Source organism: Cryptomeria japonica, chromosome 4 (assembly GCF_030272615.1).
Source record: "Cryptomeria japonica chromosome 4, Sugi_1.0, whole genome shotgun sequence".
NCBI lineage: Eukaryota > Viridiplantae > Streptophyta > Pinopsida > Cupressales > Cupressaceae > Cryptomeria > Cryptomeria japonica.
In genome coordinates this window covers 555,413,855-555,441,024 of record NC_081408.1, presented here as the reverse complement: position 1 = coordinate 555,441,024, position 27,170 = coordinate 555,413,855, and the positions used below count along the sequence as shown (strand labels likewise).

General features: G+C 35.9%; 1 protein-coding gene across 5 annotated transcripts in view; it reads right to left on the bottom strand.

Annotated features, from left to right (window-relative positions):
* LOC131029436 (mediator of RNA polymerase II transcription subunit 12) overlaps positions 1-21,612 on the bottom strand; it is a 44,114-nt gene extending 22,502 nt beyond the window's left edge. For 2 of the 5 annotated variants that reach the window (XM_059219948.1, XM_057959921.2), the window contains exons 1-4: positions 20,745-21,612; positions 18,148-19,036; positions 12,597-12,656; positions 12,206-12,311 (exon numbers count right to left, since the gene is read on the bottom strand). In XM_059219948.1, coding sequence (XP_059075931.1) covers positions 12,206-12,311; positions 12,597-12,656; positions 18,148-18,275 — 294 coding nt within the window. In that variant the 5' untranslated portion in view covers positions 18,276-19,036; positions 20,745-21,612. Of the gene's footprint in view, positions 1-12,205; positions 12,312-12,596; positions 12,657-18,147; positions 19,037-20,637 lie in introns of all 5 variants that reach the window. The other 3 variants (XM_057959918.2, XM_057959919.2, XM_057959920.2) reach the window with 3 other exon arrangements.
* Positions 21,613-27,170: the final 5,558 nt, after the last annotated feature.

The window sequence follows — 27,170 nt, the reverse complement described above, 5'->3', positions numbered from 1 at the left end:
TAAAAAAAATTTAGAATAATATTATAGCATATTTTATCTATTAATGGTCAATATTGTAATCTTTAGTTAAGTTAGATAGTTTCTAATTTTGTCGTCTTTGTAATCTTTTAAAAAGAGCTTTCATCTTTAATATTATTTATCCATTTACCATAATAATTTTATTTCATACATTAAAGGAATGAAGAGCCACACAACAATTGAATGAACTTTGAAAACTTTGACAGATAGGTCAATACTCTGTAGAAACAAAAATTTGTCCTTGGAGGACCTTAAACGGTGCCTAAGCAAAATTACACAGCAGATTGATAATCTATAATGGCTTGAAGAGGAAAAAATTAGGAGTTTTAGGACAACTGACTTGACCACTGCCATGCACAGTATCTCCTGATTCCATTCTTTAAATGAAAAGCATGTTTAAACATGGTGATGCTTAAATGAGAAACTCTTTGCAGACTCAATATAAAATCATCTTGTTCTGATTAAAAAAGGGTATCATTTTCTATTTATGAAAGAAACCATAAGTCCTACAGAGATCAAGAGGTTTTTCTAGGGAATTGTTAAAGTTTTCCTGATGCCAAAGTTCACAAATTTTATTTATCCTAAACCTAAACAAATAGATTTTAATAAGACAGTCAATCTGTCTGGGTCAAAAGCAGATTTTATCCTTGCCCGAATAATAAACGTGACGAAACTACAATCCTCACTAAAACTACTTGAATGGACTTCACACCTGATAAAGAAATCCAGAGAAGCCACTCAACTAGGAACTATTGAGCTTTTATTCAATTTTGGAAGCTCAGAAGCCCTATTTCATTACTTGGGAGTCTCTGTTGCCTTATTCTATCATTTTAGGTGGAGATTCAGAACCACCTGTAATGAGGCTGAACAATGGATTTTTTTTGGAAAATGATTCATAACACCTATACCAGATAAAGATTGGCATCGATTATTTTTATTGCGAAAGGATATCACTGATATTTATATATGATGAATTATACATCTCGTAATGCAGAGAAAAAAAGCGTGTTTTTCAAGGAGAAAGAAAAGAACAAAGGATGGTGATGTCTACAAACATTATACATTAAAGTTCAAAAAAAGCATTAACAGGTGGAGGCAAAGAGTTATTAAAAGATCTATGCTTTTCACACAATCATTTAAACGAAATAACAGCTATTTCTTGTTGGCCTCATAGATGTTCCAATAATGACTTCTTAATGCATTTGATTGAAAATAATTACTCATTCTGTAAAGGGAAAAAGCTTATTTCCCAAATGGACTTCTTATTATATCAGATGGTAAAAATATTATACTCCTAAAACAGTTAGACAAGTAAGATTTCTTCTAAATTCTCCTTGCTCTCACATGCTGCTTCTCTCATATTTGTCCCAACTATTATATCTTAACACATTCACTGATAATAGGTATTTATTTTGCATGGAGAAAAGGCTCAATACATTTCTTAACAAAAGTTAGACAAATAAGATTTCTTCTAATTTCTCCTTGGTCTCACATGCTGCTTTTCTCAAATTTGTCCCAATTATTATATCTTGACAAATTCACTGACATTAGGTATTTATTTTGTATGGAGGAAAAGCTCAATACACTTCTTAACAAGCTAATTACACTCTCTGTGATTAAGAATTCTTGCAATTTCTCATTCATTGGCAGCACTAAACACTCTTTCAATACCACTACTTCACACACATGCCACCTGAATATGCAATGGCATTTCTCCTGGCATACCACTACTACTCAGATGCCCCTGCACACAGACCCTCCCCAAAGTGGTTCTGCTCCATCTCAGCATCATGACTTTCCTCCATCTCAATGAAATGAATCTACTTCTTCCAAACCACCAATTTCTTTGCCAGAATGGGACTTACACCAGCTTTGGATATTAGGAGAGACTCTAGAGGGAGTGCTTTGCTCCCTCCTTGCACCACCATGCCTGGCCCCACTGGCCTTCCTCACTCTCTTGACAAAGTTATTCTACTTCTCCATCTTAGCATACCACTATTACTCAGATGCCCTACACAGCCCCTCGACAAAGTGTTTCTGCTCCATCTTAGTATCACGACTTTCTCCATCTCAACAACATGAATCTACTTCTTCCAAACCACCAATTTCTATGCCAGTATGGGAGTTACACCAGCCTCGAATGTTAGGAGATACTCTAAGGCAGTGCTTTCCTCCTTGCACCACCAATGCTTGGTGGCCCCCCCGGCCTTCCTCACTCCCATGACAAAGTAGTTCTGCTCCATCTTAGCATACCACTAGTACTCAGATGTCCCTGCACACAGTCCCTTGACAAAGCGGTTCTGATCTAGACTTTCCTCCATCTCAATGACATGAATCTACTTCTTCCAAACCACCAATTTCTTTGCAAGTATGGGAGTTACACCAGCCTCGAATGTTAGGAGATACTCTAAGGCAGTGCTTTCCTCCTTGCACCACCAATGCTTGGTGGCCCCCCTGGCCTTCCTCACTCCCATGACAAAGTAGTTCTGCTCCATCTTAGCATACCACTAGTACTCAGATGTCCCTGCACACAGTCCCTTGACAAAGCGGTTCTGATCTAGACTTTCCTCCATCTCAATGACATGAATCTACTTCTTCCAAACCACCAATTTCTTTGCAAGTATGGGAGTTACACCAGCCTTGGATGTTAGGAGAGACTCTAGAGGGAGTGCTTTGCTCCCTCCTTGCACCACCGTGCCTGGCCCTCTGGCCTTCCTCACTCCTCGATGAGCATTACCAGATCGTATGTTGGTTCTTTCATGGTGATCAACAACAGCACATTGGCACCAATGGTTCCTCCCTTCCAAGCCCCAACAAATATATTTGCTGAAATTTAAATTCCATCATTCCTGTCTTCATCAGCCCTTGTTCTCTATGGATTTTGTTCCATGTTATTTGTATTGGTTTCTAAACCACTTGCATTGGTGTTGCACCGTTTCATTTTATTTTTAATGATTTTGTTCATTTATTTTGCTTTCCTAGGATGTTCTCTGCCTAGAACTTTCTAGTGTAAACTGATGTGTTCTCAAATCCCATTGACCTACTTTTGGTCCCCCATGGACATCAATATACTTAATTCATGCTAGTTTTCTCAAATTTGTCTCATTACTAACATCTTAACGTAATTATGGGGCGGCTAAGGACAATCCTGGGCCGGCTGGGTGTGGGGGAGTGATTAGAGACGAGTATGGCAGGTGTCTTGCGGCGGTGGCACTCCCCTTGGGCAGCCAGACCAACCACCTTGCGGAAGCCATGGGTGCCTATCAAATCCTAAATATTGCTAGGCATCTTAACTACAGAAAGGTTTGGATAGAAAAGGATTCAAATAACATTATTCAATGCCTTGAAAGGAAAAATAGAGCCTCTTGGACTATTGAGAACCTTATTAACTCATCCCTTCATATTATTCAATCTTTTGAAAAATGTTATATATCTCATGCCTATCGGGAGGTTAATGATGTGGCTGATTGCCTAGCAAATGTTGGGGTTAAGTCCGACTCAATCAAAACTTGGCATGGGGAGGATATGCTAGCGGTCGAAGTTAAGTCCCTCCTTCTGTATGATCAAACACATGGCAAAATTGGAATATTGCCCACTAATCTCGATGATGCCCACGAATCTAGTGTGTCCTCTGTCAGATTGCCCTCATTACCAATTATTGCATGTACACCTCGCACGCTTTTTGGGTGTTTTTTAGTTTGAAAGGAACCGTTGGTTCTTTTGCGGGCTCCTCTGTTTTTTTCAACTGTGATAGCTAGAGGAACAAGGCGACTATCCGGCATCACCTGCATCAAGGGGGGGTTACGCCTTACCTAGAAAGGCTGCGTGGTAATGACCAGAAAGTGACCAAGATGTTTGTGAAGAGCTGGAGAAATGGGAAGGTAAAACTGTTTGGCAAGACAATGGTGGTCAATGAGAGTCTTGTGGCGGAGGTTACTGGTCTTTCCTCAGAGGGTATCAAGTTTTACAGGGACGGGAAGCTCTCTGAAGCTGCTATTAAGAAGTTCCCTAAAACAGAAATGGGCTAAGTTGGTTAAGGTGAACAAGACTAACTTTGAGCTGAAGCAAATCAAGCCTATTTGGAGGGAATTGCTCAAAGCCATCATGGAGGTATACTAAGATTTATGGTTATCACTTTGTATTGTTAAATCACTTCAAGCATAATGTGAAGATTTCCTTTCCTTTCTACCTGCTTTCCTCTCTGAGTGCTAGCATTGCGGACCATAGAGAGAATTACCTCAGTAACCCTATTCTGCTCCAAGGGTTAATTTTGCTAATCTACGAACACCTTAAGGTTAGGACTTCTGCTGACCCTGAGAGGGCTATCTCAATTTCGGAGTAAGATAAGGAGGACTATGGGGGATCTAGGAGTGAGGATTGGGAAACAGAGAATGAAGAGGAAGAAGCTTCCCCTCCCCCCAACAAAAAGATTAAAAAAGGGCTGAAGTTAGCTAGTGCTGGTACCAGTAAGGGTATTGAGTCCCTCTCGCCCGGTGGAGAGAAATATGTTAAGAAAGCCAAGGGGAAAGGGAAACGGGCTCCCCTTGTGATTTCTGAGAGTTCAAAGGAACAGGAGGCCCCTGCTTCCCCTTCTGATTCAAAGAAGTCTCTCTCTCATCATGATGAGGAGAAGAATTCCCAGGAGTTGGTGGACTTTGCCTCTTATGACTTCCACTGAGTTCCACCCAAAACAAGAGATTCCATTCGAGGTTTTGGAGACTGCACAGAGTAATTTTGTGGACCATTTCAGACTCTTCAGATGGGTCTTTTTGGAAATTAAAAATATCAACATCAAACAGTGTGTTGTCTCGTCTAATATGGAGGCTTTTAAGCCTAAGGAGATAACTGGGGATGTGATGCAGGCTGTGACTGATTCCTTGCCCCGTGGTGGTGCTAAGGTGACGCCTGAAGGGACTTCTGTTGGGGCTCTGTGGACTGAGAATGAGAAGAAAGTCCTAGCGGACTGTTTGTCTAAAAATATGGATGCAATTCAGAAGATGAAGGATATGTACGAGAAGTAATTTGGGGATGCTAAGCTTAGGATTAGTAAATGCGAGACTGCCCTTCGCAAATGGAGCACAGTTACAAAATTGTCAAAGCTTCAGCGGAGAGTTTGGCGACAACGGTGGCAAAGCTGGAGAAACTTCACGCGGATAGGGTTGTGGTTGATTCGAAGAAGGATAAAGATCTGGCTACTGAAGACTCTGGACCAAGCAAGCGAACGAGGGCTAGTGTGAAGAAGACAACTATAAATTTGCCCCAGGACATAAAGGAATTGAAGGATGCTGCTCATAATATGCAGCAGCTTGAAGCTGAAGTTGCTGAAACCTTGAAGAACTTGGGCTAGTTCTTGGCCGGTGCTATTGATCTCTCTGCTAGCGTGTTGTTGGCTTTTTGTTGTTGTCTGGACTGGGTGTCTTTCTTTGTTTTATTAGTTTGCTCTCAGTCTTGTTTTTGTTAGGTTTGTTCTGTTTAGTTGGGCTTTTTTGATACATCTTTTGTAACCTCTTTGTAAAGGGTTTCGGGTCCCTTCAAAACCTGTTTTAGCCATAATCAAAAACATCTTAATGCAATCAATTGAAGATTGACATTTTTTTGCAAGGAGCTAAAACGTAATCCAATAATCAATGGAGTAAAATACATTCTCTAGGTGCACCAAAATGGAAGCAACATGAAAAAGGTCAATCACTGGTGATCCTTACACTTACAGGTTGAAAGATTCAATGTGTCATAACAGAGTGCAATAAACGAGTAGAATAATTTCTGCTTATGATGATTGTCTCTTGTAAAGAATAGATAGCTTGTATTACAATAACTAACATGCACAAGAAAAACAATCTCTGTAAGTAATGGTGACATTTTTTTTGCATAAAATGCTAAGAATATATACTTGCATCTGCCTATATTGACATCTAAAAATTCAATATATGCATCACAGATCACAAATAGAATCTGAAATCTTCTTCAACTGTGTTCCTAAGATCAATCAAAAGACACAAAGATGAGTTTTCATATGCTCACTTCCCTAAGTTGCATAAAATTGACTCACAAGGTATCTCAACTTGAGTAAGTTCTACTCTTATGTCCATAGGTTGAGATTTAGGGCTTACAATCAGCTATATGTAAGATATTGTAAGCTATTGTCACATCGCCTAGGAAGCCCTTTGGAGGTGTAAAATAACTATTGCAAAAGGGCTTATCAACGCTCCAGCTTGACAACAATCAAGGAATATGCTTTGTCTATAGACTGTTAGACATACCCCCATAGATAATGGGATGGATTCCACTAGTGGCAGGCCGACCTTAGTGCTAGCAACATGCAGGGGATGGATACCCCGCGATCTCTAGAGGCATAGAGATTTTGTCAATGGTATGCGGGCATTGGTGCCAACAACATGCAAGTGATGGATGTCCAAACTCCAAAGTACGCTAGAGGGTTGGATGATTTCCACCAGTGGCATGCAGGCTTTAAGGCCAGCAGCATACAAGCGATGGGCCATATTTTATGCTTAGTCGTCTAATGGACTACAAGGAAAGAGAGTCCTAATGATGAATGGATATTAATACATTTAATCCAACCCCATAGTCTAATTTTGGTATATCCTGATGTGGAAAAAGGTAGCTTAGCTTATCAAAAGTAGGTAATACCTTGGGTGAATAGTCTTAAGGAAGTTGACCCTATCCATGGTAGGCTGGTCTGCTATTCTGATTGTCTACTCTCCCTCTCGAGCTATAGCATCCACTTGGATGGAGTGGATAGGGATCGAATCCACTTTGGTTGGGATCACACTGCATACCAGTGTGAACCACAGCAAGATAGGATGAGGATTTAGCATAACCTCTACAGAACATTTAAGGTGTGCTTTCAGGTAATATCAACAGTTAATCTCCATTGGTCATTATGTCATAATCTATTTATTTTAATGTTGATGACCCTTAGTTATGCATAAATTGTGAAATATTATATTGCTGGAAAATACATTGCATTGCTGTTTACTAGTGGTCTAGCTCACTCATTTGTTACTATAGTGGAATGAATGATGTGTCAAAAAAAAATTGTGCTGTATTTCTGGGTTTAGTTGCGGTTGTTGTCACAGTTATTTGCAATTGATTAAAATTTTGGAAACAATTTTTTTTAATCAATCCCCACTCCCTAGCCACCTGAACCGATTAAATCAAAAGCCTCAGATCTATAAGACTACAAAACTTATAATAATAATGAAACTATGTATTTAAATTTGTTATCCATGTAATTGTCTTGAGGATTATTCCTATTGGAAAGGATTACAAGCCCCGTCAAAGTTCCCGAAGTTTTTTTCACAAAGACTCAAAAGATCCAACCATTAAACAAAGTGCATCCTTACCAATACTGTATCTCAACAAGCAGACTCACCAATAATTAAAATTCATTTCATTTTAAATATCTATGGTGACTAATAAAATTATATAATGTAGAAAGACGTACGTATTATTCTGAGCTATGTCACTGGCTTGAGTTTTGATTCCAGTTTCAGAGTTTGGACTCAGTGGTTCAGCAATTTTTCTCCCTAGGTTCAGCCATACGATATATTATAAAATATAAATATAAATGTATTAATAAACAATAAACATATTTTATATCCATTTATGTAAAACATGGAATAATATATATATTTAAAGGAAATACTTTTACAAAATTTCAGGCTTCAGAGGTCACAATAAGCCATCAGTGGTTAAATATGGATGTTTGATGGACAAAGACTGTTACATATCCAGAGATTACAAAGGATTCAAAAATTAAAGATAGCAAAGGCCTATATATAAATAGTAAATAGTTTGGTGCTGTATTTCCTAAATAGACACCTAAGTAAAGTTCCCAGACTCAGACTCAGCTCTGACTCGGCAAGGCTGACTCGGCTCATGACTCGGCTCGGACTCAACAATGACTCGGCAACGACTCGGCAAAATAAGAAAACCCTTGAAATTTAGAGATTTTTAACGATTTAAAACTTGTTTCATACACCCATTATTGAGTTAAGCTTAAAGACACTATAACATCATCAAATAGAAGCTAATTTGATCACATAGATAAACATACATCCATCACATGCGTAGAAATGTAAATTGTAGCTGAAGGAATTAGAAAACATATATATAGAGTTATAAATGTTATCCAATGTACATAAAATCCATGACTTCAAATGTTCCCAAACAGATATGTAACTGTAAAGTGTAAACAAAAACAAGTCTATGGCTCAGGCTCTGGCTCAGCCTCGTCTATCTGCCTCCTAGAAAGGCATCTAAGGTAGGTCCTGGATGACTGAGTAGCCATAGTCTCTGCCTATGATGTGCCAGTCTGAGTAGCCATAGGTGCTGTGTCTGATCGTGCTCTATCCTCCTCCTCTGCCATAACCACAGCCTCAGCCTCTCTATCTACCTGGCCAATCTCTTTTAGGGTTATAAGAAAGGGAAATGGCAAAAACAATCATTAAAAAATGTTTTGTTTTTTTTTTGTTTTTTTGACTACACTTTTTTAAGTGTCGCCGGCCGGGTCACGACCCTCGGACTCGGCGAGTCAGGCGAGTCACGCCCCCTGACCCGTCCAAACCCGGGTCAGGGTCACCATGACCCGGCAAGGGTCACCCGGCCCGCTGACTCGCCGCAAGTCACGGAACTCTGCACCTAAGTATAGCTGCCATTCAATTATATTTTCATATCTTTATGTCCTCTGACTCTGCATATTAAGTGGCATCATCAATGAATAAATAGTAGAATCTGGGGCCCAATCTGCAGACCGTGAAAGATTATGTATAGAAAACACATTCAGAGTATGATGGAAAAAGGGTCATAGATTTTACTTGTTCATATGTTCAAAACCAGTTCACGACTACACAAAACCCTCTATTTAGCATTTGTGAGAAGAAAACTTATAGAGATTAATTGCAATTTTAAAGAAAAATATATTCATGAAAAGAAAACTGACAGAGATTAACTACAACTAATTGGTCCTAAAGATCTATTTCTTTCAAAAGAAAAGTTCTTTTTTTCCAGAATTCATCGTGGGTAAGAACAGGGTTCATACCCTGGATTTTGGGCTCATCCCATGTACATATCAGACATACTTGTAATGAACCCACAGTCCCAGGTACGAACATTTGGCCGTACCAAGGAGGGACCAGACCAGGGGTCTGTACCCAGTCCAGATAGGTATGGGTATGAACCATAAACTGCTGAAACAGGTAGCATATGTTCTGAGAATTGGTCCTAAAAATCTGTTTCTTTTAAAAGATTAGTATTCTTTTTTCCAGAATTCATCCCAAGTAAGAACAGGGTTCATCCCATGTACATCTCAGACATACCTGTAATGAACCCAGAGTCCCAGGTATGAACATTTGGCCATACCAAGGAGGGACCAAACCAGAGGTCTATACCCAATCCAGACTGGTATGGGTAACCATAAACAGGTGATCCCAGTAGCATATGTTGTGAGAATTACTCCTACTGATGAGGATTATGCGCCACATTACACACAGTTCCAGAAATTTTGGCCACATAAAAGCCTCCAAGATTAAACTATATAATGTGATCAACATAACTGTTCTCAGAATTACTCCTATTGATAAGGATTATAGACCATGTCACAGTTCCAGAAGTTTATGCCACATAAAAGACTCAAATAATTAAATAATGTGTCCTTAACAATACTATAATCTCAACAAGTGGAATGCCACTATAAATTTTAAATTCATTTTATATTCAAGGTGTCATTAAATAAAGTGTCATTAAAAAAATACTATATCTCAACAAGTGGAATGCCACTATAAATTTTAAATTCATTTTATATTCAAGGTGATTGATAAGAACAAGCAATGTGGAAAGATGCAAACAATACTTGAGGCAACTTTGTCTCATTAATAAACCTCTAAGCACGATAAAAAGAAAAGTTGTCATAATCTTGGAGTATAGATTCTAAGGACAAAATACATATTACTTGTCTTTCTAGCATGTAATATAGTGTCTACCATACACCAAAAAAAATCAGTTCTCTGCTTTATAATGGCTACTGTTGTATTGGTAAACAATTGGTGTGTATCAATAGCATACTCTTCTATCCTGTCAAATATTAGCAATCCAATTCAGCCTTTCCCAATAATCAAAATTGCAGTTTGCAGCTTTACATGTTGCAAAGATAGACTACCACACAGGATGAAGGAAGTGAAAAAAGATAAGGCAGCTTAAAATTTCATAATTGTGGCATGTCAGTAAACAAGGTTTTACTATATTTATTATTTATATGATAGATCTAAAACTACATCTATATTCTATAAAGTTTACAAAGACTCATCATTTTAAGAAAATATAATGGTCTCTGGACCCCTGTTGCAATAAGACTGAGAATTAGAAACCACTTAATATTTCTGCACAAGGCATTGCTGTTTCTCAGGCATGAAAAGAAAAAATACTCTACAATAGTAACAATTTTCTGTTTAACATTCTATTATTTAAGAGCAGAGTTGCCGGAAACTCCTTTGTTCCTCCCCGGGAACGCGTTTCCCCGTATCCGTTCCCGTTTCTGAAACGGATACGTATCCGTTCCCGTTTCTGAAACGGATACGTATCCGATACAGCGTCAAATATTGTACCCACACATGCCCAAAAATACTTGATTTCCAACCATGCTAAATACAAATGTGATTTGATTTTTAAACAAAATTGACGTAAATCTTCCTAAATTTAATTTTTAAAAACTTCATTAACGCATTTAACAAAAAAAAATGGTATTAACGAAACCTACACCAAATGAGAAAGACAAATGAAATGTTTTTCTATTTCAGTGACCCATTTTTTGGGTTATCTTCCAATGCAACTCTTCTATTTTTGCATATTGTAAAATGTTAAATCTACTTATCATTATTTATGTAGCAATTATGTGTCTATATTGCTTTTGAAGTAATGAAAATCTTCTCGAATAACTCAGAAAATTGTGTTAAATATATGTGTATGTGTTTTTTATGAATGACGTGTCCAGCCATATCCATATTGGGGGTCTTAAAAAATAGCCGTATCCGTATCCAATACCGTATCCGTGTCCATGCAACTTTGTCTAAGAGTCTTTGGAAATTGAAATGAAAAATCATGTACTAAGATAATTAAAAGGCCTTTAAAGATATATAAATTGCAACTTTGAAACAAATTAGCTAGCACATACAGAAAGAATTAACTATCCTCAGTACTAGTATAGATGTCTTCAATAATCTATTTAAAAAAATGTTGACAGATATCAATTTGGAGTATTTTATTTCTTCAAAGTTATTCTATTTTGATTATGAATAGTAGATTGATTTTTTTTAAAGTTATTTTACATTTTTACTATATTCTTAGTTAAATATTTAATTTTTAAATAATAAATAGTATTTATACATCTATCTAACAAATACATAGTTTACTTTTTTTTAAATAGTTTTTTCTACTACATTAAATATAGCAAGCAGCATTAAAATTAAAACAGACATGATTATAATTGTTATTCTTCTCCTTTTCAAAGATAGCAAGAAAGTCTAATAGTAAAAGTAAAGAGAAATGTTGGAAAATCGAATATTATTTTGTATATATTAAATGAAATGCAAAGGTGTGTAATTTTTTGTGGATAGTGTTGATGTGGGCATGTCTTTCTTTTAATGTGCTCATTATTTTGGAAACATTATGTTTATTATTAAATATTAATATGTTGACATACAAATGAGTGTCAAATTTTAGGTGAAAGGTAGGAGATTTTGTTAACAGTAACACACTCACACCATTACACTCCACCCCTTGCTGCCATAGTAGAATGCCTCTCACCATTAACAAGATGTACTTAACGTATTCAAGGCATACAATGCTTAACAGTTCTGTCTCATGGCATGAATGATGCAACTCAAAGACATCAAGATACAGATACTAGTTTTTAAACAAAAATAATATTTATAAAATACCAACAAAATGCATCGACATGCACAAAAGACATTTTCACAAGCTAAACAACTGGTGACTTACAATATTACGAGAGAAATACCAATCTCACCCTGGAAATCCATGATCCCACAATTTTAAGAGCGTGAAAAATATGGACTTGCACAAGAAATTGAACACACCAATTAAGTAGATTTGCATCTCTGTGACCTAATCAGTGCCAAAAAAAAAATTTAATGCATCTACAGAAACACACCTCAATACCATCAACTGCCTCCTTGTAGCCACTTTGGACAGCCTCACGAGTTAATGTCTCTTCGGGACAGATTGATGATGGAGGATAAAACTCAGGTGGTCCAAGCCTTAAAAAACACAAACCCTGTTAAAACCATAGAATTTGACATATACAGAAGTACATATCAAAGACTACAAAAATTAAAATATGTTCTTCCTAACTGATACTTGGCACTGGCCTTAGAAATACATTAACTGTTCAAGGTATTGACAACATTAAAGAAATAAAACTAATCTATCAATAACAACTTGGACTTGCATTAAAATTGTTCAGGATAAACCTATTAACTTAAGAAGCAATATGAAAGCATGCCCCCACAAGCAACAAAATGCAAAAATAGAAGAAATCTTACCTTGAATTCAGATACTCCTTATCACACTTTGGCTTGTAGGGTTGCAATTGCACAGGACGTCTGAAAAACAAGCAGAAAAAAAATATTATAATATATTAAATAAGCACAACTCAAAGTGATATAATTTCCTATACAAAAAATGAGTGGAAATAATAACAAAGTTAATGAAAAGGGTGTGTATTAGCAGAAAAAAGAAAAGATTCAAATGGTTAATTGGAAAGTAATATAAAAAAGATGCTTAATTTAGTTACTCTATTTGCTAGAAGTAAAAGAGCTTCAAATGATTGTAATCTCTTTCAATGGCTAATAACATCTCTCAGTAGATGATGACATGGAAATTTAAAATCCCCCTAAATTTGCATGCTTTCCCTTGTTTAACATTATTCAATTGCTTATAACAAGTAAATACAAGATATTATTTGTGTTCATTGGAAAAAAAAAAGACTATAACCTGGGAGTTCAAAGTCAATTACTCAAACACATATGCATGCTTCTATTATGAATGTACATAATCACAAAGTACTGCCACCTATAAGCATTTAAAGCAACCTTGCTTATTCTTGTACATAAAGATTAATATCACACTTTGCAAATCCTCTAACTCACTGTTAGGTAATAACTTTGTCTTGGTACAGACAAGGGTGTTTCGACAACAATTTCATGCTTTCTTCCTCGTGTATTTATTAAGAATTCCCCATTTTATTGATGATTAAGTCGGCAACTTCTTCTTGTAAAGATGTCACAATGTGTACATAGCCCACATATCTTACCCAATGTGAAAGGTAGTCTTGTACATTTATAGGTCCACTAGTTGTGGCCTTCAATTATACATAGATCTTTAATATGTACTTGTGAGTTGTAACAAGCAAAAACATTTTATCAAAATTCCTCTTGCTTGGGAAGCTTAAGAGATACAAGAACATGTGTTTATCAGACCACTTTTCTGTTGGCCAAATTTTTCCTTTAACTTGTCATCCTTAAGCTCCAAACAGCACATTCTAATATTCAAATTGTCCATTATCTCACAAACAATTCAATACATAACTCCTATTAATTGCTTCTCCATTAGCACCCTGCAGACAGGCCATTCTCAACTTGTCCACTTTCACCCTCCAGGCCATCTGACATCCAGGCTGCTTCTACATGGTTTGACAACCAACTGTTTGCACAAATGCTTAGCCATTGAAGCAAGACTCGTCACTGCAAATGTCTAGGTCAAAATATTGGCATATGCACTCTTGCCTGTGCCATTCATATATGATACACAAATCAATGAGTTGATTTCTAAAGAAGTTGGTCGTATACTCCAATCAATTTACTGGCCTCAAACTTTGTATAAACTTTTTCAAATTTAGTACTATGCCCATGCACATTTATTCTTAGTCTTAACCATGTTACAATAACAAAAAAAACCTGTTGAGAAAAAAATTCCAGTAGTGTGGTTGTGCCTCCTGTGCACTATCAATTAAAAACATAAGGTTACAAGTCCACATGGCTATGACCACAACCAACAACCTATCTTCCTGTTCTGCACAACAAATACACCATCCTATTATATCACAACTACTCCCATGAACTGCAACTATGAACTCAAACTCTAGATTGACTGTTAAGTTGCATAGGTAGGTTATGCTCATATCTGAGTTTTTTCTGTTTTTGGCACTGGTTTGGTGATGACCAAATCTATTGTGTACTCACAAAGACATGTTTGAAACGACACAAACCAATCTTGGAGAAATGTTTTTAAAAACAGAATATTCAGAAGTTTTCTTTAGCCTCCTTATTTCTTTCTCAGATCCTTTTCATCTTTTTCACCCTTAATAGAGAAACCTGTCCAATGTTGCCTTTGTAGTAACAATTCTCAAGAGTGATTGTTTAAAAGATCTTTTCCTGCCTTGATAATCAAACAAACAACTTTGCAACCATACAAGATTAGAGATACAACAATGATGATGTGAGCCAATTACATCTTAATTCATTTTAGATCACCGGGTGCCTCTATATCTCCCAAATATCTTACCCTTCAAACTCTTTCACTCTGGAATACTTGATAAAGGATGGGTTCCAAGTACAGTACTTTAATGTGCAAGCCAACCGTTCCTCTTTTAAACCACCTTTCTCTACCATTTGTTTGTCTTTCTGTAGCACAATCGTTTCATCTATACACATGTGTTTAATACAGCTTGTTTCTTGGCTTTATCCATATTCACTTAAAAGTTAAATTATTAAAGTTTATTACTTGAATGGAAAACAAATGTACTCAAATTTCACTTTTTGTTTACCAAGTCCAATTTAATCATCAAATTGACATCTCATTCAGTAGTCGGTACATTGATTATAGCCTAAAAAAATTCCAGACAAGTTGTACAATGGATTGCCAGGGGATAAAAAAACAGTCTGTCTCTATTTTAAAACAAAAGCTTTCCCATTCAGGTACCTCATGGTCTTGCATTTGACAATGTGAGAGACAACTATCTAAGTAAAGCTCATCATCCCAAATGGTCATCCAACATCAAAACCCTGTCCACTTGCTCCTAATAAACATTTGTCTTTACTGCTATGTCAACAAAATCAGCCCTATGTTTGCAAATGTGATTTTCTTCCCATTATCATCAAAATGTCTCTTTGGTTCAAACTAACTCTGCTGTGAAATTCTCATCCAAAATCAACATAGCATCAAGGTTGCCTTGTTTGATCTCTCCTTGACAAGAGGGAGACCTGCACCTGAAACACAATGCAAACTGCTTTCTTCAATGTTTGATCTTTCTCACTGAGAGCAAACACCAAGAAAAGATCATCACTGATACAATTATGATAAGGCTAGTAACATCATCAATCAATGAGTTATCAGAGTTTCTTTGACTTAATTTATTCTTCTTATATAGCCACTGTTTGGATAATATTCCAATCCTCACCCTGTAATGTTTTGCTCCGTCACAAGACTCCACTTTTCTTGTTCTTAGCATTATCATTTTGATTTATTTTGACACCAATCTCTTGCAATCAATTTTACCTTTATATATTACCTTCAACTTCCTCTCTCAAATAGCCTGACTCCTAATTTTGCTTCTACCAAACACATGTCACATTGAAATTTCATTTCTACTAAACACCTATCACATACATACTCTTACAGACTTTCTTCGATCATTTTTAAAAAATATTATTCAAATTTTGGCATGGTGGGCAAACAGTGCAAAGGCAGGCTAGGGCATATTGAGCAGCAGAGGCAATGTGATACACCAACATGAAAAGCTATATGTAAATATATACACATTTATGCATATTTAAGTGTACATATACATTTATATATTTTTGCTCTCCTTGGGATCGATAGATAGATTAAGAACTCCATTCATTTAAATTTAGATCTTATAATTGATATTTCTGTGATTATGGTGTATTTTGTGCCTTACAAAATCTGGGATTATTCTTCACTTGGTATGACTGTATACAACCAAGCAATAGTTGGGAAAGCTAACCATGATATAACCCTACTACAAAATCTGATTTTGGCATAAACGATAGAATGTAATAATTGCCATGATACGAATCCGAAAAGGGATAAAAGGAGCACATTTCAAATTATGTTCCTAAAACAATTCTAACCATCAATTAGCCAACTTATCGAAAAACTCTCCAAAAGGATAAAATTATGATAATAAATCTAATCAAAAGCCATATTGTACTACTTAAGATGTGGACTAAAACATCCCTATAAAACTATTACATCAATCGGCCTATGATACATTATGAGCCTCAGAATCAGGAAATATGTTTGCAGCTACCCATCTCCAACGCTATAAGCAATACCTAGACAGCTCTAACAAAGGATCAAAATTGTCTTTCACATATAATTCAGATGAAATGGCAAGTGGAAAGTGCAGCAGGATAATATGTGGCAAAAATTTACATTCTAAGAAAGAATTACCTGTTATTTATGGATCAGACAAATGGGATTAAGAATAATTCAGATTTTCTAGTTCATAATTTGGCTTGTTGGATTATTGCCCTTGATAAAAGCAGAATTCTCTAAAAAACTAATGCGTAATAGAGCATCCCCTGGCCATTCCCTAGATATCCCCTACATCGAACGCATAAAAAATGCAAAAATAAATAATGAAAAATATGTAAATATTCTAAAACAAATAAAACACTGCACACTACAAGGAGGCCCAACGAAGCACCCCCAACCCAAAAATATTTAAAACCCATGCCCATTCTTGTTTTCCGTTCACCAAACAGAAGAGAAAAGGATATAAAGACAAAAAGAAGGAATGGAAAAGGAAAACAGTAAATACTCAATAGAGACTCGAGAGAGAGGAAGGTGAAAAGCTACCAAGATATCAATCAGATGATGAATCTGATTTCTAAGCTTGTTGCTCAAAGCACCTATGTACAATGAATAATGCAATACTTCTTGTTTAAGCATCTCTCAAAATAAATCATGTTTCATATTATGTCTATGATTATTGGCCCATTAGATGGATGATGGAATGAAGGAATTGTTATTAAACTTAATCTTTAGAATTTCTGATGCCTAAAAGTTGGAGAAACACTGATTATTTGTGAGACTTGTTTATACCGTCTAGTCCTTGTTGCCGTGTGTGTGACCAACTACTTATATGAACTTTGGAATTTAGTCATCAATCTTTGATGTTAATCTTCTTGTGAGACTTGTTTATTTTTCTAGTCCTTGTTGCCATGTGTGTGAACCACTACTCATATGAATTTGGAAATTTTAGTTGTCTATCTTTGAAGTTAGTAATCTTGTTTGATCAATCTTTCATGGCTTTTTGCCATGCATTAGTTAAAGAAGCTTCTTGCACTGAATTCATTTTCTCCACCACTGGTGTGCCGTTTGGCTATAGAGACTGGTATAATTATAGTTGTAGGACAGCCATTTGGTTTGCCCATAGTGAGCAATTTCTACATCATTTTGGATGGAAGATTTTTGTTAATAACTTAATAGTAAGCGCATATAGTTGGTACGCTTATACTGGTTCTGTTGCTAGAAACAGCAATCAACATCCTATTGTTTAGAATCCTTTTTCAGGTATTTTCTGCTCCAGTGTACTGATATGTCATAGAAGTTTACTTAACAAGAAAGATATTTAGTAACATGCCAAATTTACTAATCACGTGGCTATTCTAAATTGCTGAGGTTTTCTATCTGGATACCAAGTGTACTCCATATTTAATCTTTTCATGTAAGCTACCTTGAAGTGAATGTTCATTTTTCCACAAAGCTATCCATATGAAGTTAAAACCTAACAGAGTAAGGATATTTGAGTAAGCTGAGGATAATCAGACTGATATTCATATAATATTCCAATACTTTGGATTATAGATTGTTAAGCAATATAAAAATAACTGGCATTCCTGAATACAAAAGCAATTAAGAGCCTAAAATGGGTAGAAGTGAAACTACAATCAAAAACATCCTTGCTAATCAGAAATAGGGCAATTCTGAAATCTATATTCCTCATGCAACCATGCAAAATCACAATATTAGAGTAAAAAGATATTGCTGCATAAGAAGAATATTTACCTAGAACTTAATGGAATGTTTGAAGATGAATATGATAAATCTGAACGGGATGTATCTCTTGCACTAGCCCCACCAAGTGTGCTATTGCCAACCCCACCACCACAGCTGGCAGCAGAATATCTGTGCATCTCTACTTAGTAAAACCAGCATGCTGCCTCCCACACTAAGGCCAGCATAAAAATATCGACTAGTTTTATACTGCAACTTCCCATGTAAACAATGAGATGCCTTGCATTGTCACTGTGCAGAACACGGAAGCTTACAAAAGCATAAGATCATTAACACATTTGCAAGAGATTGCTTTCCTGTATCCTATCCAAGCAGAATACCCAATGTAGAGCATAGATAATGCATATCATCAGATTCAAGAACTCAACCCTTGCTTGTCTTAGTTACAAGGTATCTTCAACAAAGTCTCAGCAGTGATAGTAAGCCCTCTGAGGCCACTGTACCAAAGCAAGAATGAATATGCCCTATCTAGGACATAATCCAATGAACAGTATGTAGCTCCTTTTGACCTCCTCCATAAACAGAAATTGGTGTATTATCTTTCACACTTTGCTGTGCTTATCTTTCACACTTTGCTGTGTTCCTAGCTTAAAATTGGTGAATATTCCTGCGATATACCAAGACAAAAATGCCCTAACAGGGAAATAATCTAACTACCATATTGACAATATAGGGTCTCCTTCACCTTCAGAAATGTTACTTTTTGTTACCTTCACAGCTTGTATATATTTTTGTAATCCTGACTTGAAATCCTCACTACCATCCTCAGAAACACATCAAACTCCTACTCTTCTTATGTTAGCCAAATTCCCATTAATTAAGGGAAATTTTCCAATCCAAGCTTGATCGTCGGACAGTCACCACCCCAGGCAGACTTCACCTGTAAAGAACACCAGTGACCAAATGTTCAGTGTAGCAACCATTATATTTCTAAACAGATAAATATGAAAAAAAATGACTCTTTAAAGAAAGAAGAAGTACTCTTATACATTTGCATCAACTATTCAAATTTCAACCCGAATAAGGGCAAACAACTTGGGAAAACAAGGCAAAAAAGTACAGTTTTAAAACAGAAATGAGTATGCTTGACTTATTGACAAGAACAGGTGTCGCATGCCACTCTCTTTAACAGGAAACTATTCATAAGAAAAAGATCTCTTATGAGTTATATGAGATATCGAATAGCAGTTTCACACAAATAGATATATAAGATAAGCTCATTGAGATTTCTCCATTTTGCATAAAATTCTGTACGCAATCTCTCTTAAGGCAGAGGTCATAAAAATCGCTCATACTAAATCTTCCTTTCATATTAAAAGGACTCCTGGAGTATTTCATGAACCGATTTTCACTTAACTGCACTGAAATAAACACAATATCGGCTACATCCTAAAATTTTCCTATCTATGTTCAAGAGACCCATGACACGTTTCACAAAGATCCATATAAAAGAACAAAACATAAAATGATAAAATCAAATGGTATAAGTGTGTAACTAAATAAGCCCCATGTTCTTATGCTGTTTTTATTATGGATTAAATGTATTTGCTTTAATCTAATATGAATGCTTGGATGAAAATTAGTTTATAAGAAGCTAGATTTATTATTTATAAACTGTAAACGACAATTGGAAACTTCTTAGTTTATAATTTATATGCAGGAAAATCAGGGAGTCGTGGAGATATGATAGAATGGTGACTTGGAAAGAGTTTGAATCCTTGAGAAACGCTAGTGGCTTTCCACAAGTATAAAGTTTAACAATCAAGGCCATGAAATAATTTTAGATTACAGTTACCTCATTCCCTTCTGAATTACTCTAAAACACTATTAGTCATCCGACTCGTGTAGATGGCGGAACAAAGTTACTTTATGCACATGCATCGTTTACCTGGTTTATATCGAGTGCAGCGCAAAGCCACTCAAAACTCGCTTACGGGGGTTCAACTTCAGTTCAAATAATTTATTTGAGATCCAAAAATGCTTCAGAGAGTCAATATGACCAAAGTTAATGATTTTAAAATTTTGGAGTGAAAAATTGTTAGATAAGATTTCTAAAGACTTGAAAAAAAATCTGTGCAGTTACAGAACAGCAGGCAGCATGAATTCACAAGAGCTAGAAAACATGTCATGTTTACTTAAGAGGAAATTTGGTAAAACATTTCATGAAATTTTCATCTAAAAATCAACATGAGTTTCTGCAAGCAAGGATTTTCAAATACACTAATTCAAACCAATTTAGATCAGAAGTCTCTGCCAGTAACCGTTCGTACACACTTTTTGTTGAGCTCCATAAGAAAATTTAACTCATGGATTGAGTAAGCTGCCAATTTTCGTTTCTCTGACGATGAGTGAGTTTTGGGTAAAAATTGCTATGCAGGTCATCAAGAGGTGCTCCAAAAAAATTCAATTAAATAATTCATAATTTTCATTCCAACGCACACTTGACTCTACCCCTACAAATACAAGCAAACTAAGCCTAACCTCTTTCCTTCCTTCCTCAAAACAGTGGCAACGTTATGAAAGTTTAGAGTAGCCACAACACTCCTCAAAGCCAAAATTTCGAAAGCTTGAAGGAAACGATCACCGACCTTGCCGTTCTGAAGCACCTGCAGCTAATCCCTTTCCACCTGTCCGCAAAATCCGTAATAGAAGCCCTCCTCCAGAAAAATAGCGGACGATTTGCGTAACCCCGAACAGTATATGCTGCAGATACAGCAAAAACCGTTCACCGAAACATAAAATCTGCGCTGTTCACACTCAAAGCCACAAGACCACCTCCTGTCAAGACGCCTTCTTGCAATATCCTGCCCAGAGCCCTGCACGTAGTACTTTCACCCTTCCGAAACCCTAAAACCAGCCGATAACAACAATTTACCTGGAAAAAAAATCCTCTACATACTGCACCACTTATCAACCCTAAAAACCAGCCAGCAGCTAAAATTCACCTCGAAAATAATTTAAACCCTTCCCTGCCACAAAGATTTACTGCACTCAAGAGCACCCCGTTTCTGCCTTAAAAGCACTGCTATCTTCCATAAAAACCACCGTTTGTACCAAACGACGCCACCTTTGCCCCCGTTTTCTGCGGTGTTCAGAATTTCTTGTCCGTGAGAATCAGATGCGTGAGATCAATCTTTTCCTAGGGTTTGGGAAATAAAAACCACAGAAATCTCCCGCAAACAAATTGCGCAGCTGGATTAAAGAAGAAAGACGTGCTTACTTACCTTAGGCAGAAGCTAACCAACGCGACTTGGGGATCCCAAGGTTCCAGGTTCGAACCCCGAGAAGTGAAGGTTCTTTTAAATTGATTTAGCGAAAAAACAAGAGATTTTATGAAGCCTTTGACCTCTGGGTGGGGGTGCCTACCTTCTCGTGGTACTGTTGTTCATCATGTTTTTTTCTTACTTCTTCTGGTTTGACAAAGAGAGATGTGTCTTCAAAGTAAAGGTAGAGAGAGAAACTAATAAAAAACAAACCAAAATTCTAAATCTTATTCATCCATAAATGTTATTTTAATAGCTTTTCGGATTTTTATGTTTATGGTTGCATGTCAGGGCACGCTAGCAGCTTAGGTGTTTTCAAAATAGTAAAAATATATTTTCTCAATTTCAATATACGTATTTTCAGTCAATTTCTCTTCAGACTTAATTTTGGGGTGTTTTATACAAATATATATTTTTCTTCAGACTTAATTTACGTATTTTCAGTCAATTTCTTTTCAGACTTAATTTCGGGGTGTTTTATACAAATATATATTTCTCTTCAGACTTAATTTCGGGGTGTTTTATAAAAAATATATATATATTTCTTTTCAGACTTAATTTCGGGGTGTTTTATAAAGAATATATATATATATATATATTTCTCTTCAGACTTAATTTCGGGGTGTTTAAAAAATAAAAATTTAATTTCTCTTCAGACTTAATTTCGGAGTGTTTTATCAAAAATAAAAATAAAAATTCTTTTTTTGAAAATTTGAATTGCTTTAGAAATATGCAACACCTCATTTATCATTTGAATATTTGTAATTTTAATTATTTATTCTAGATTTAAAGGGGGCTAAGCCTCTTCCCTTCCCCATGAGTATTCCTCATTATGGAGAAGGGGGACCATTACTATACTCTCTTAAATTTTAGAATTTTTTTATTATTTTATTTTTTAAGATATGACTGTGGTGTGAGGCATGCCCAAAATATAAAGTATTATAATAAATAGGTATAAAAGCTTTTAAATGTCTAAAAAGATATAGAAGATGAGATGTTAAAATAATAAAATTATAATAAGTTAGAAGACAAGCTAAACAAAACAAAACATATAGTTGAATATTAGCTAGTACTAAATATTATTTTTTTATTATTTGGTCTTGTTATGAGATCTCAAAAAACATTTAAGAGGAAGACTTCTTTCCATAATTTTAATAATAAGAAATAGCAGTCCAATCAACCTCCCTCGAGGTAACTAACTAGTATAGCAGTGATAACCACAACCTTAGAAAAAGCAAGTTGAAACACCTCTTGGGGAGCAAGCATGAGGGTTACAATACTTGCATTTATTAAAAGAATACAAACTAAAGAAGGGGGCTCTAATAAATCCTCAACCAACATCCTAGCAATAAATTGTGAAAGCACCAAATTTTGATCATCCAAAGAAATTGAATGACACATATGACTTAAGAAGTAGCAAATTAAAGAGAAGCGGGTCTTAGCCTCTAGAGAATACCCCACAACAAAAGAAAGAAAGACATCCTTAAGATTGTACCCTAAGGCAGGGGTCCCGTGAGGGGAGCTTAAGCTCTATTTTTAAAGAAGAGGCGATCCCATGAATTAAAAAAATTGTGTTGTAGGATTATTTAGAATCTTTTCCAGAAAAATAGAAGCCCCTACATTTTAAGCCTGCAAATTTGAGTGGGTGAAAAAGGGGTGGGGCTAGAAATTGTCCCACCAGCTTAGGGATGTTATATTCTGCTTGGCAAACATCTAAGTTTAATTTCTATTAAAAAATAGTTTTGGACGAAAATTAATTATTTTCAGTTGTTTTTATTATGGACATACAAAGATATTATATTCATGAGACCACCAGCTTCCTTAAATTTCGGAACTTAAATTTTTAAGCTAAACTACACTACAAATTTATGGGACCACCAGCTTTAAAATTTTCCTAAAAAATCTTAGCAACTCCAACTCTATTTTTTAGGAAGCCCCCCTTTATCGGACCCCAGCCTAAGCCATCCTTTGAGGTTTTTAGTAGGTTTTGCACTCTTCCAATAGGATGTCATACAAAAACCCTTGTGCTTTTTTTCTTATGTAGGAAATTACATGATGAATAAGATCAAAACAAATATAGTAACAAAAAAAACTATTCTGTCAAAATCACTTGTCATTTCTAGAATCCATTTTCCACTTAGAAGCAAATCTCAATAGAAAACCCCTCATAATTAGCTAGCTCAACCAAAATGCAAACATATATTAGATATGAATGAGTTGTCATTTCAACATAGATAGAAAGAAACTTTCTAAAAGAGTTGTCAATAACCTCCAACATAGAAGAAAGCCAAAAATGCAAAGGAAGATTATGCAACCTAATCCAAACCAGTAACATTGAGATGGATTTGTTGGCATTTGCATTGAGATTGCATTAATGATATGTTATGTTGTCATTGATGTCAATTAACCGGTAATGATATTGTTGATATTGTTGTAATATTGTTACTGAAAATGGTAGGAAGAATTTGTGGAGTGAACCAGTAACCGGTGTAAACCTTATCTATTGATGTAACCGGTAAACCCTACCTATTGTTTTTTATAAACCCTAACCGATTAAGTTTGGTGAATTGGTTATATTGGTTTATGATCTGATGATGAGCGGTAATGATTATGACAAGTATGATTATTGTATGAAGATAATTCCAAGAGATTTTGGCGAGTTGTTGTAACGGTTTTTGTCTAGGGAGTGAGCAAATATATTGCATCTAACGCAAAGCGAGTGATGAGTTACTAAGTTCAATGAAGCGATGATCAAGGAGCGATCAAGGTTTTCTTGATTGATGTGCAGAGATTGCTATGTAATCCAACAGTCATACTTGAACCGATTTGTTTGTAATCTCTATGAGAATTAAGTTTTTGTTGTGTTACTGACCTGGTTGATTTGTTTATAAGGTCGATGAACTTGTTTAGTTTAATGAGTTGGCAAAGAGTGAGCACATATCAGTTGAGTGTGTGGTTGCCGAATCGGATGATGTATCTCCAGTTTGAGTAAAGGTAGATAAGAGCATGAAATGGATCTAATCAAGCAAGTGTAGTGTTGTTCAGACAGATTAGCAAACTCCTGTTGTTTTCTAACAATCACAACAGAATTGAAATCCCCTAACCGGGTAACCTCTAACAAGCTTGGTGTTATTCAAATCCTCTAACAAGGTGATCCATTAGATTGGATTTTCAAATCCTCTACCGAGGTTACTCCTTATAGGGTATTGCTTCTAACAAGGCATTTGTAGTCAATCCCTTAACCGGGTGATTCCTAACAGGATCAGTTCTTAACAAGACTTTTTGTAAAGCTTTAACAGACTAGGCTCCTAACAGGGTGAACTTCAGAAGAGTTCAAATAGTTATCTTGTGAGTCTCATCTCACTGTGGTTTTTACCTATTTTGGTTTCCACATCAAAAATATTTGTGTCAAGTGGTGAATGTTTGTGTGGTTATGTTTTCATGGTTGATTTACTTAACTACTTAACTATTTTGATAAGTCATGATGACCGGAAGCATTAAGAAATGAAGAAGTTGTTTACTATTAATTTGTTGTAACAAACAATCGATTTATCTTATGAGTTTTTATCTTGACAGAGGTATTATTCTAAGTTTACTTTGAGAGATTGATTTTTGAGATTGGTGAAGTTTGTACCAGTTTTTCTATCTACTGATTCACCCCACCCCCCCCCCCCCCCCTCAGTAGTTGACCGGATACTTATTCTTTCATCATACCATCAATTGGTATCAGAGCATTGCAGGTCCTCTAAGGTCTCAGCCTAACAGCTTGAGGTAAAGATCTTGCGGATCATGATGAAGAAGGAAGGTCTGAAGTTTAATAGAGAGAACTACGGGATATGGAGTGACAGAATGAAAATTTATATCAAGAGTCTGGGAAGTCAGTATTGGGAACATGTCGATACTAAGTATGTTGCACCTATTGGGATGTTGACTGATGATCAGAAGAAAGAGCAACAAGAAAAACATCAAGCAGTATGGTCAAAGGATAAAAGAGATAGTCGGTGAAATTAAGAGTGCAAGAGGTAAAGTGGAAGATTCCACAGTGATCAATAAGGTACTGAGAACCCTGGTATCGGTCTACGCTATCCGAGTTGCAGCTATTCATGAGTGAATTCCATTGACAAAACTAAGGTAACTCTTGACTCCATTGGCAAGCTTACTGCTTTTGAATTAAATGGTTATGATGGTAGTGTACAAAAATCTAAGTCTGCATTTAGAGCTTCTGTTTCTAACCCATCTATGAGGAAAAGTAGAGATGCCAGTCACATTTATGAATCCAGATCCAGCAGAGAAGTTGATGATGAAGACAGCTTAGTTGAGCTTGAAGCATTGTTGGCCAAGGGGTTGCCTAGAGGTACAGGTAAATATAGAGGTAAATTACCTTTGAAATGTTTTGCATGCAACAAGATTGGGCACGTTGTTGCTAACTGTCCTAATGGTGATAATGAGCACAAACGAGAGAAATTTGAGAAGTACTTGAGGGTAAAGGCAAAAGCGATTGTCTTATTGTTGTTGATGGTGGCATCACTGATGAGGAATCTGATGGTGATGCTAATGAAAACATTATGTTTGTAGCCATTAAAGAAGAGATGTCAGACCATAAGGCATTAGTATCCAGGATGGATAACTCTGATGATTGGATCATTGATAGTGGCTGTTCACATCACATGACCGGTGATCGGAGCAAATTTCTTTCTCTGAAGGAATTTGATGACGAAGTTGTAAGATTTGGTAATGACTCACCCTGCATGGTTAAAAGTAAGGGAACTATTTCTCTTAATGGAAAGAGTAGTGCAAATGATGTCTACTGGGTTGAAGGTTTAAAGCATAATCTTTTAAGCATGGCTCAACTCAATGACAGAGGATACCCATTAGAGTTTAAAAATGGTATGTGCAAAATCAATGGCAACAAAGGTGAACTGATTGCAACCAGGAAGCAAACTAAAGCTAACTTGTTTCACCTTAATCCTAAAGTCGGTGACTATTTAATTGCAAAGATAGATGATAGTTGGCTTTGGCATAGGAGATTTTGTCATATAAACTTTGATAACATTGTTAAAGTGAGTAAGTCCAAGACAATGAGAGGTTTGCCTCAGTTAGACAAACCGGCTAATGCTCTATGCAAAGAATGTCAATTGGGAAAGATGACATCCTCAACTTTCAAGAGCAAATATTTTTCAGCGGAACAACATAATTTGTACATTTCATTGAAGAGTTATGCACGAGAGGAGAGAACATCCCTACAAAATAGCCATGGCAATATTTTTCTTTAGCTTAAATTACTAGCCAAAATTAAGCATATCTCATGCCAGATTCTGATTAATTTCTCAAACCAAAAACAATTTTGATACTTTCTCACATAAAACAATTTTAGTACATTATTATAAACATGCACACTTTTGCGAAATCAAAACAACAATTAAATATTTTTATACAAAATTTAATTTTTAGTTTATTTGTAAAGCTTGCAAAAATAGCCAACATTTCATTTAGCTTAAAATGATCTTACTTCTTCTTTTAAAATAATAAAAAAATTAAGAAGATATATTAATATATTTAATAATTTAAATGAACGGCTCGTTCAGGGGCAGTTGAGGGCTAATCCTTCTAGTGGACTAAGAAAGGAAGTGGGATGGGAAAAACCAGATCATGGATGGATTAAGATCAACTTTTGTGGAGCCTCAAAAGGAAATTTGAGAGTATCTAGGGTCGGGTGTGTGGCCCAGGACGAATATGGGCTAATCTTAGCAA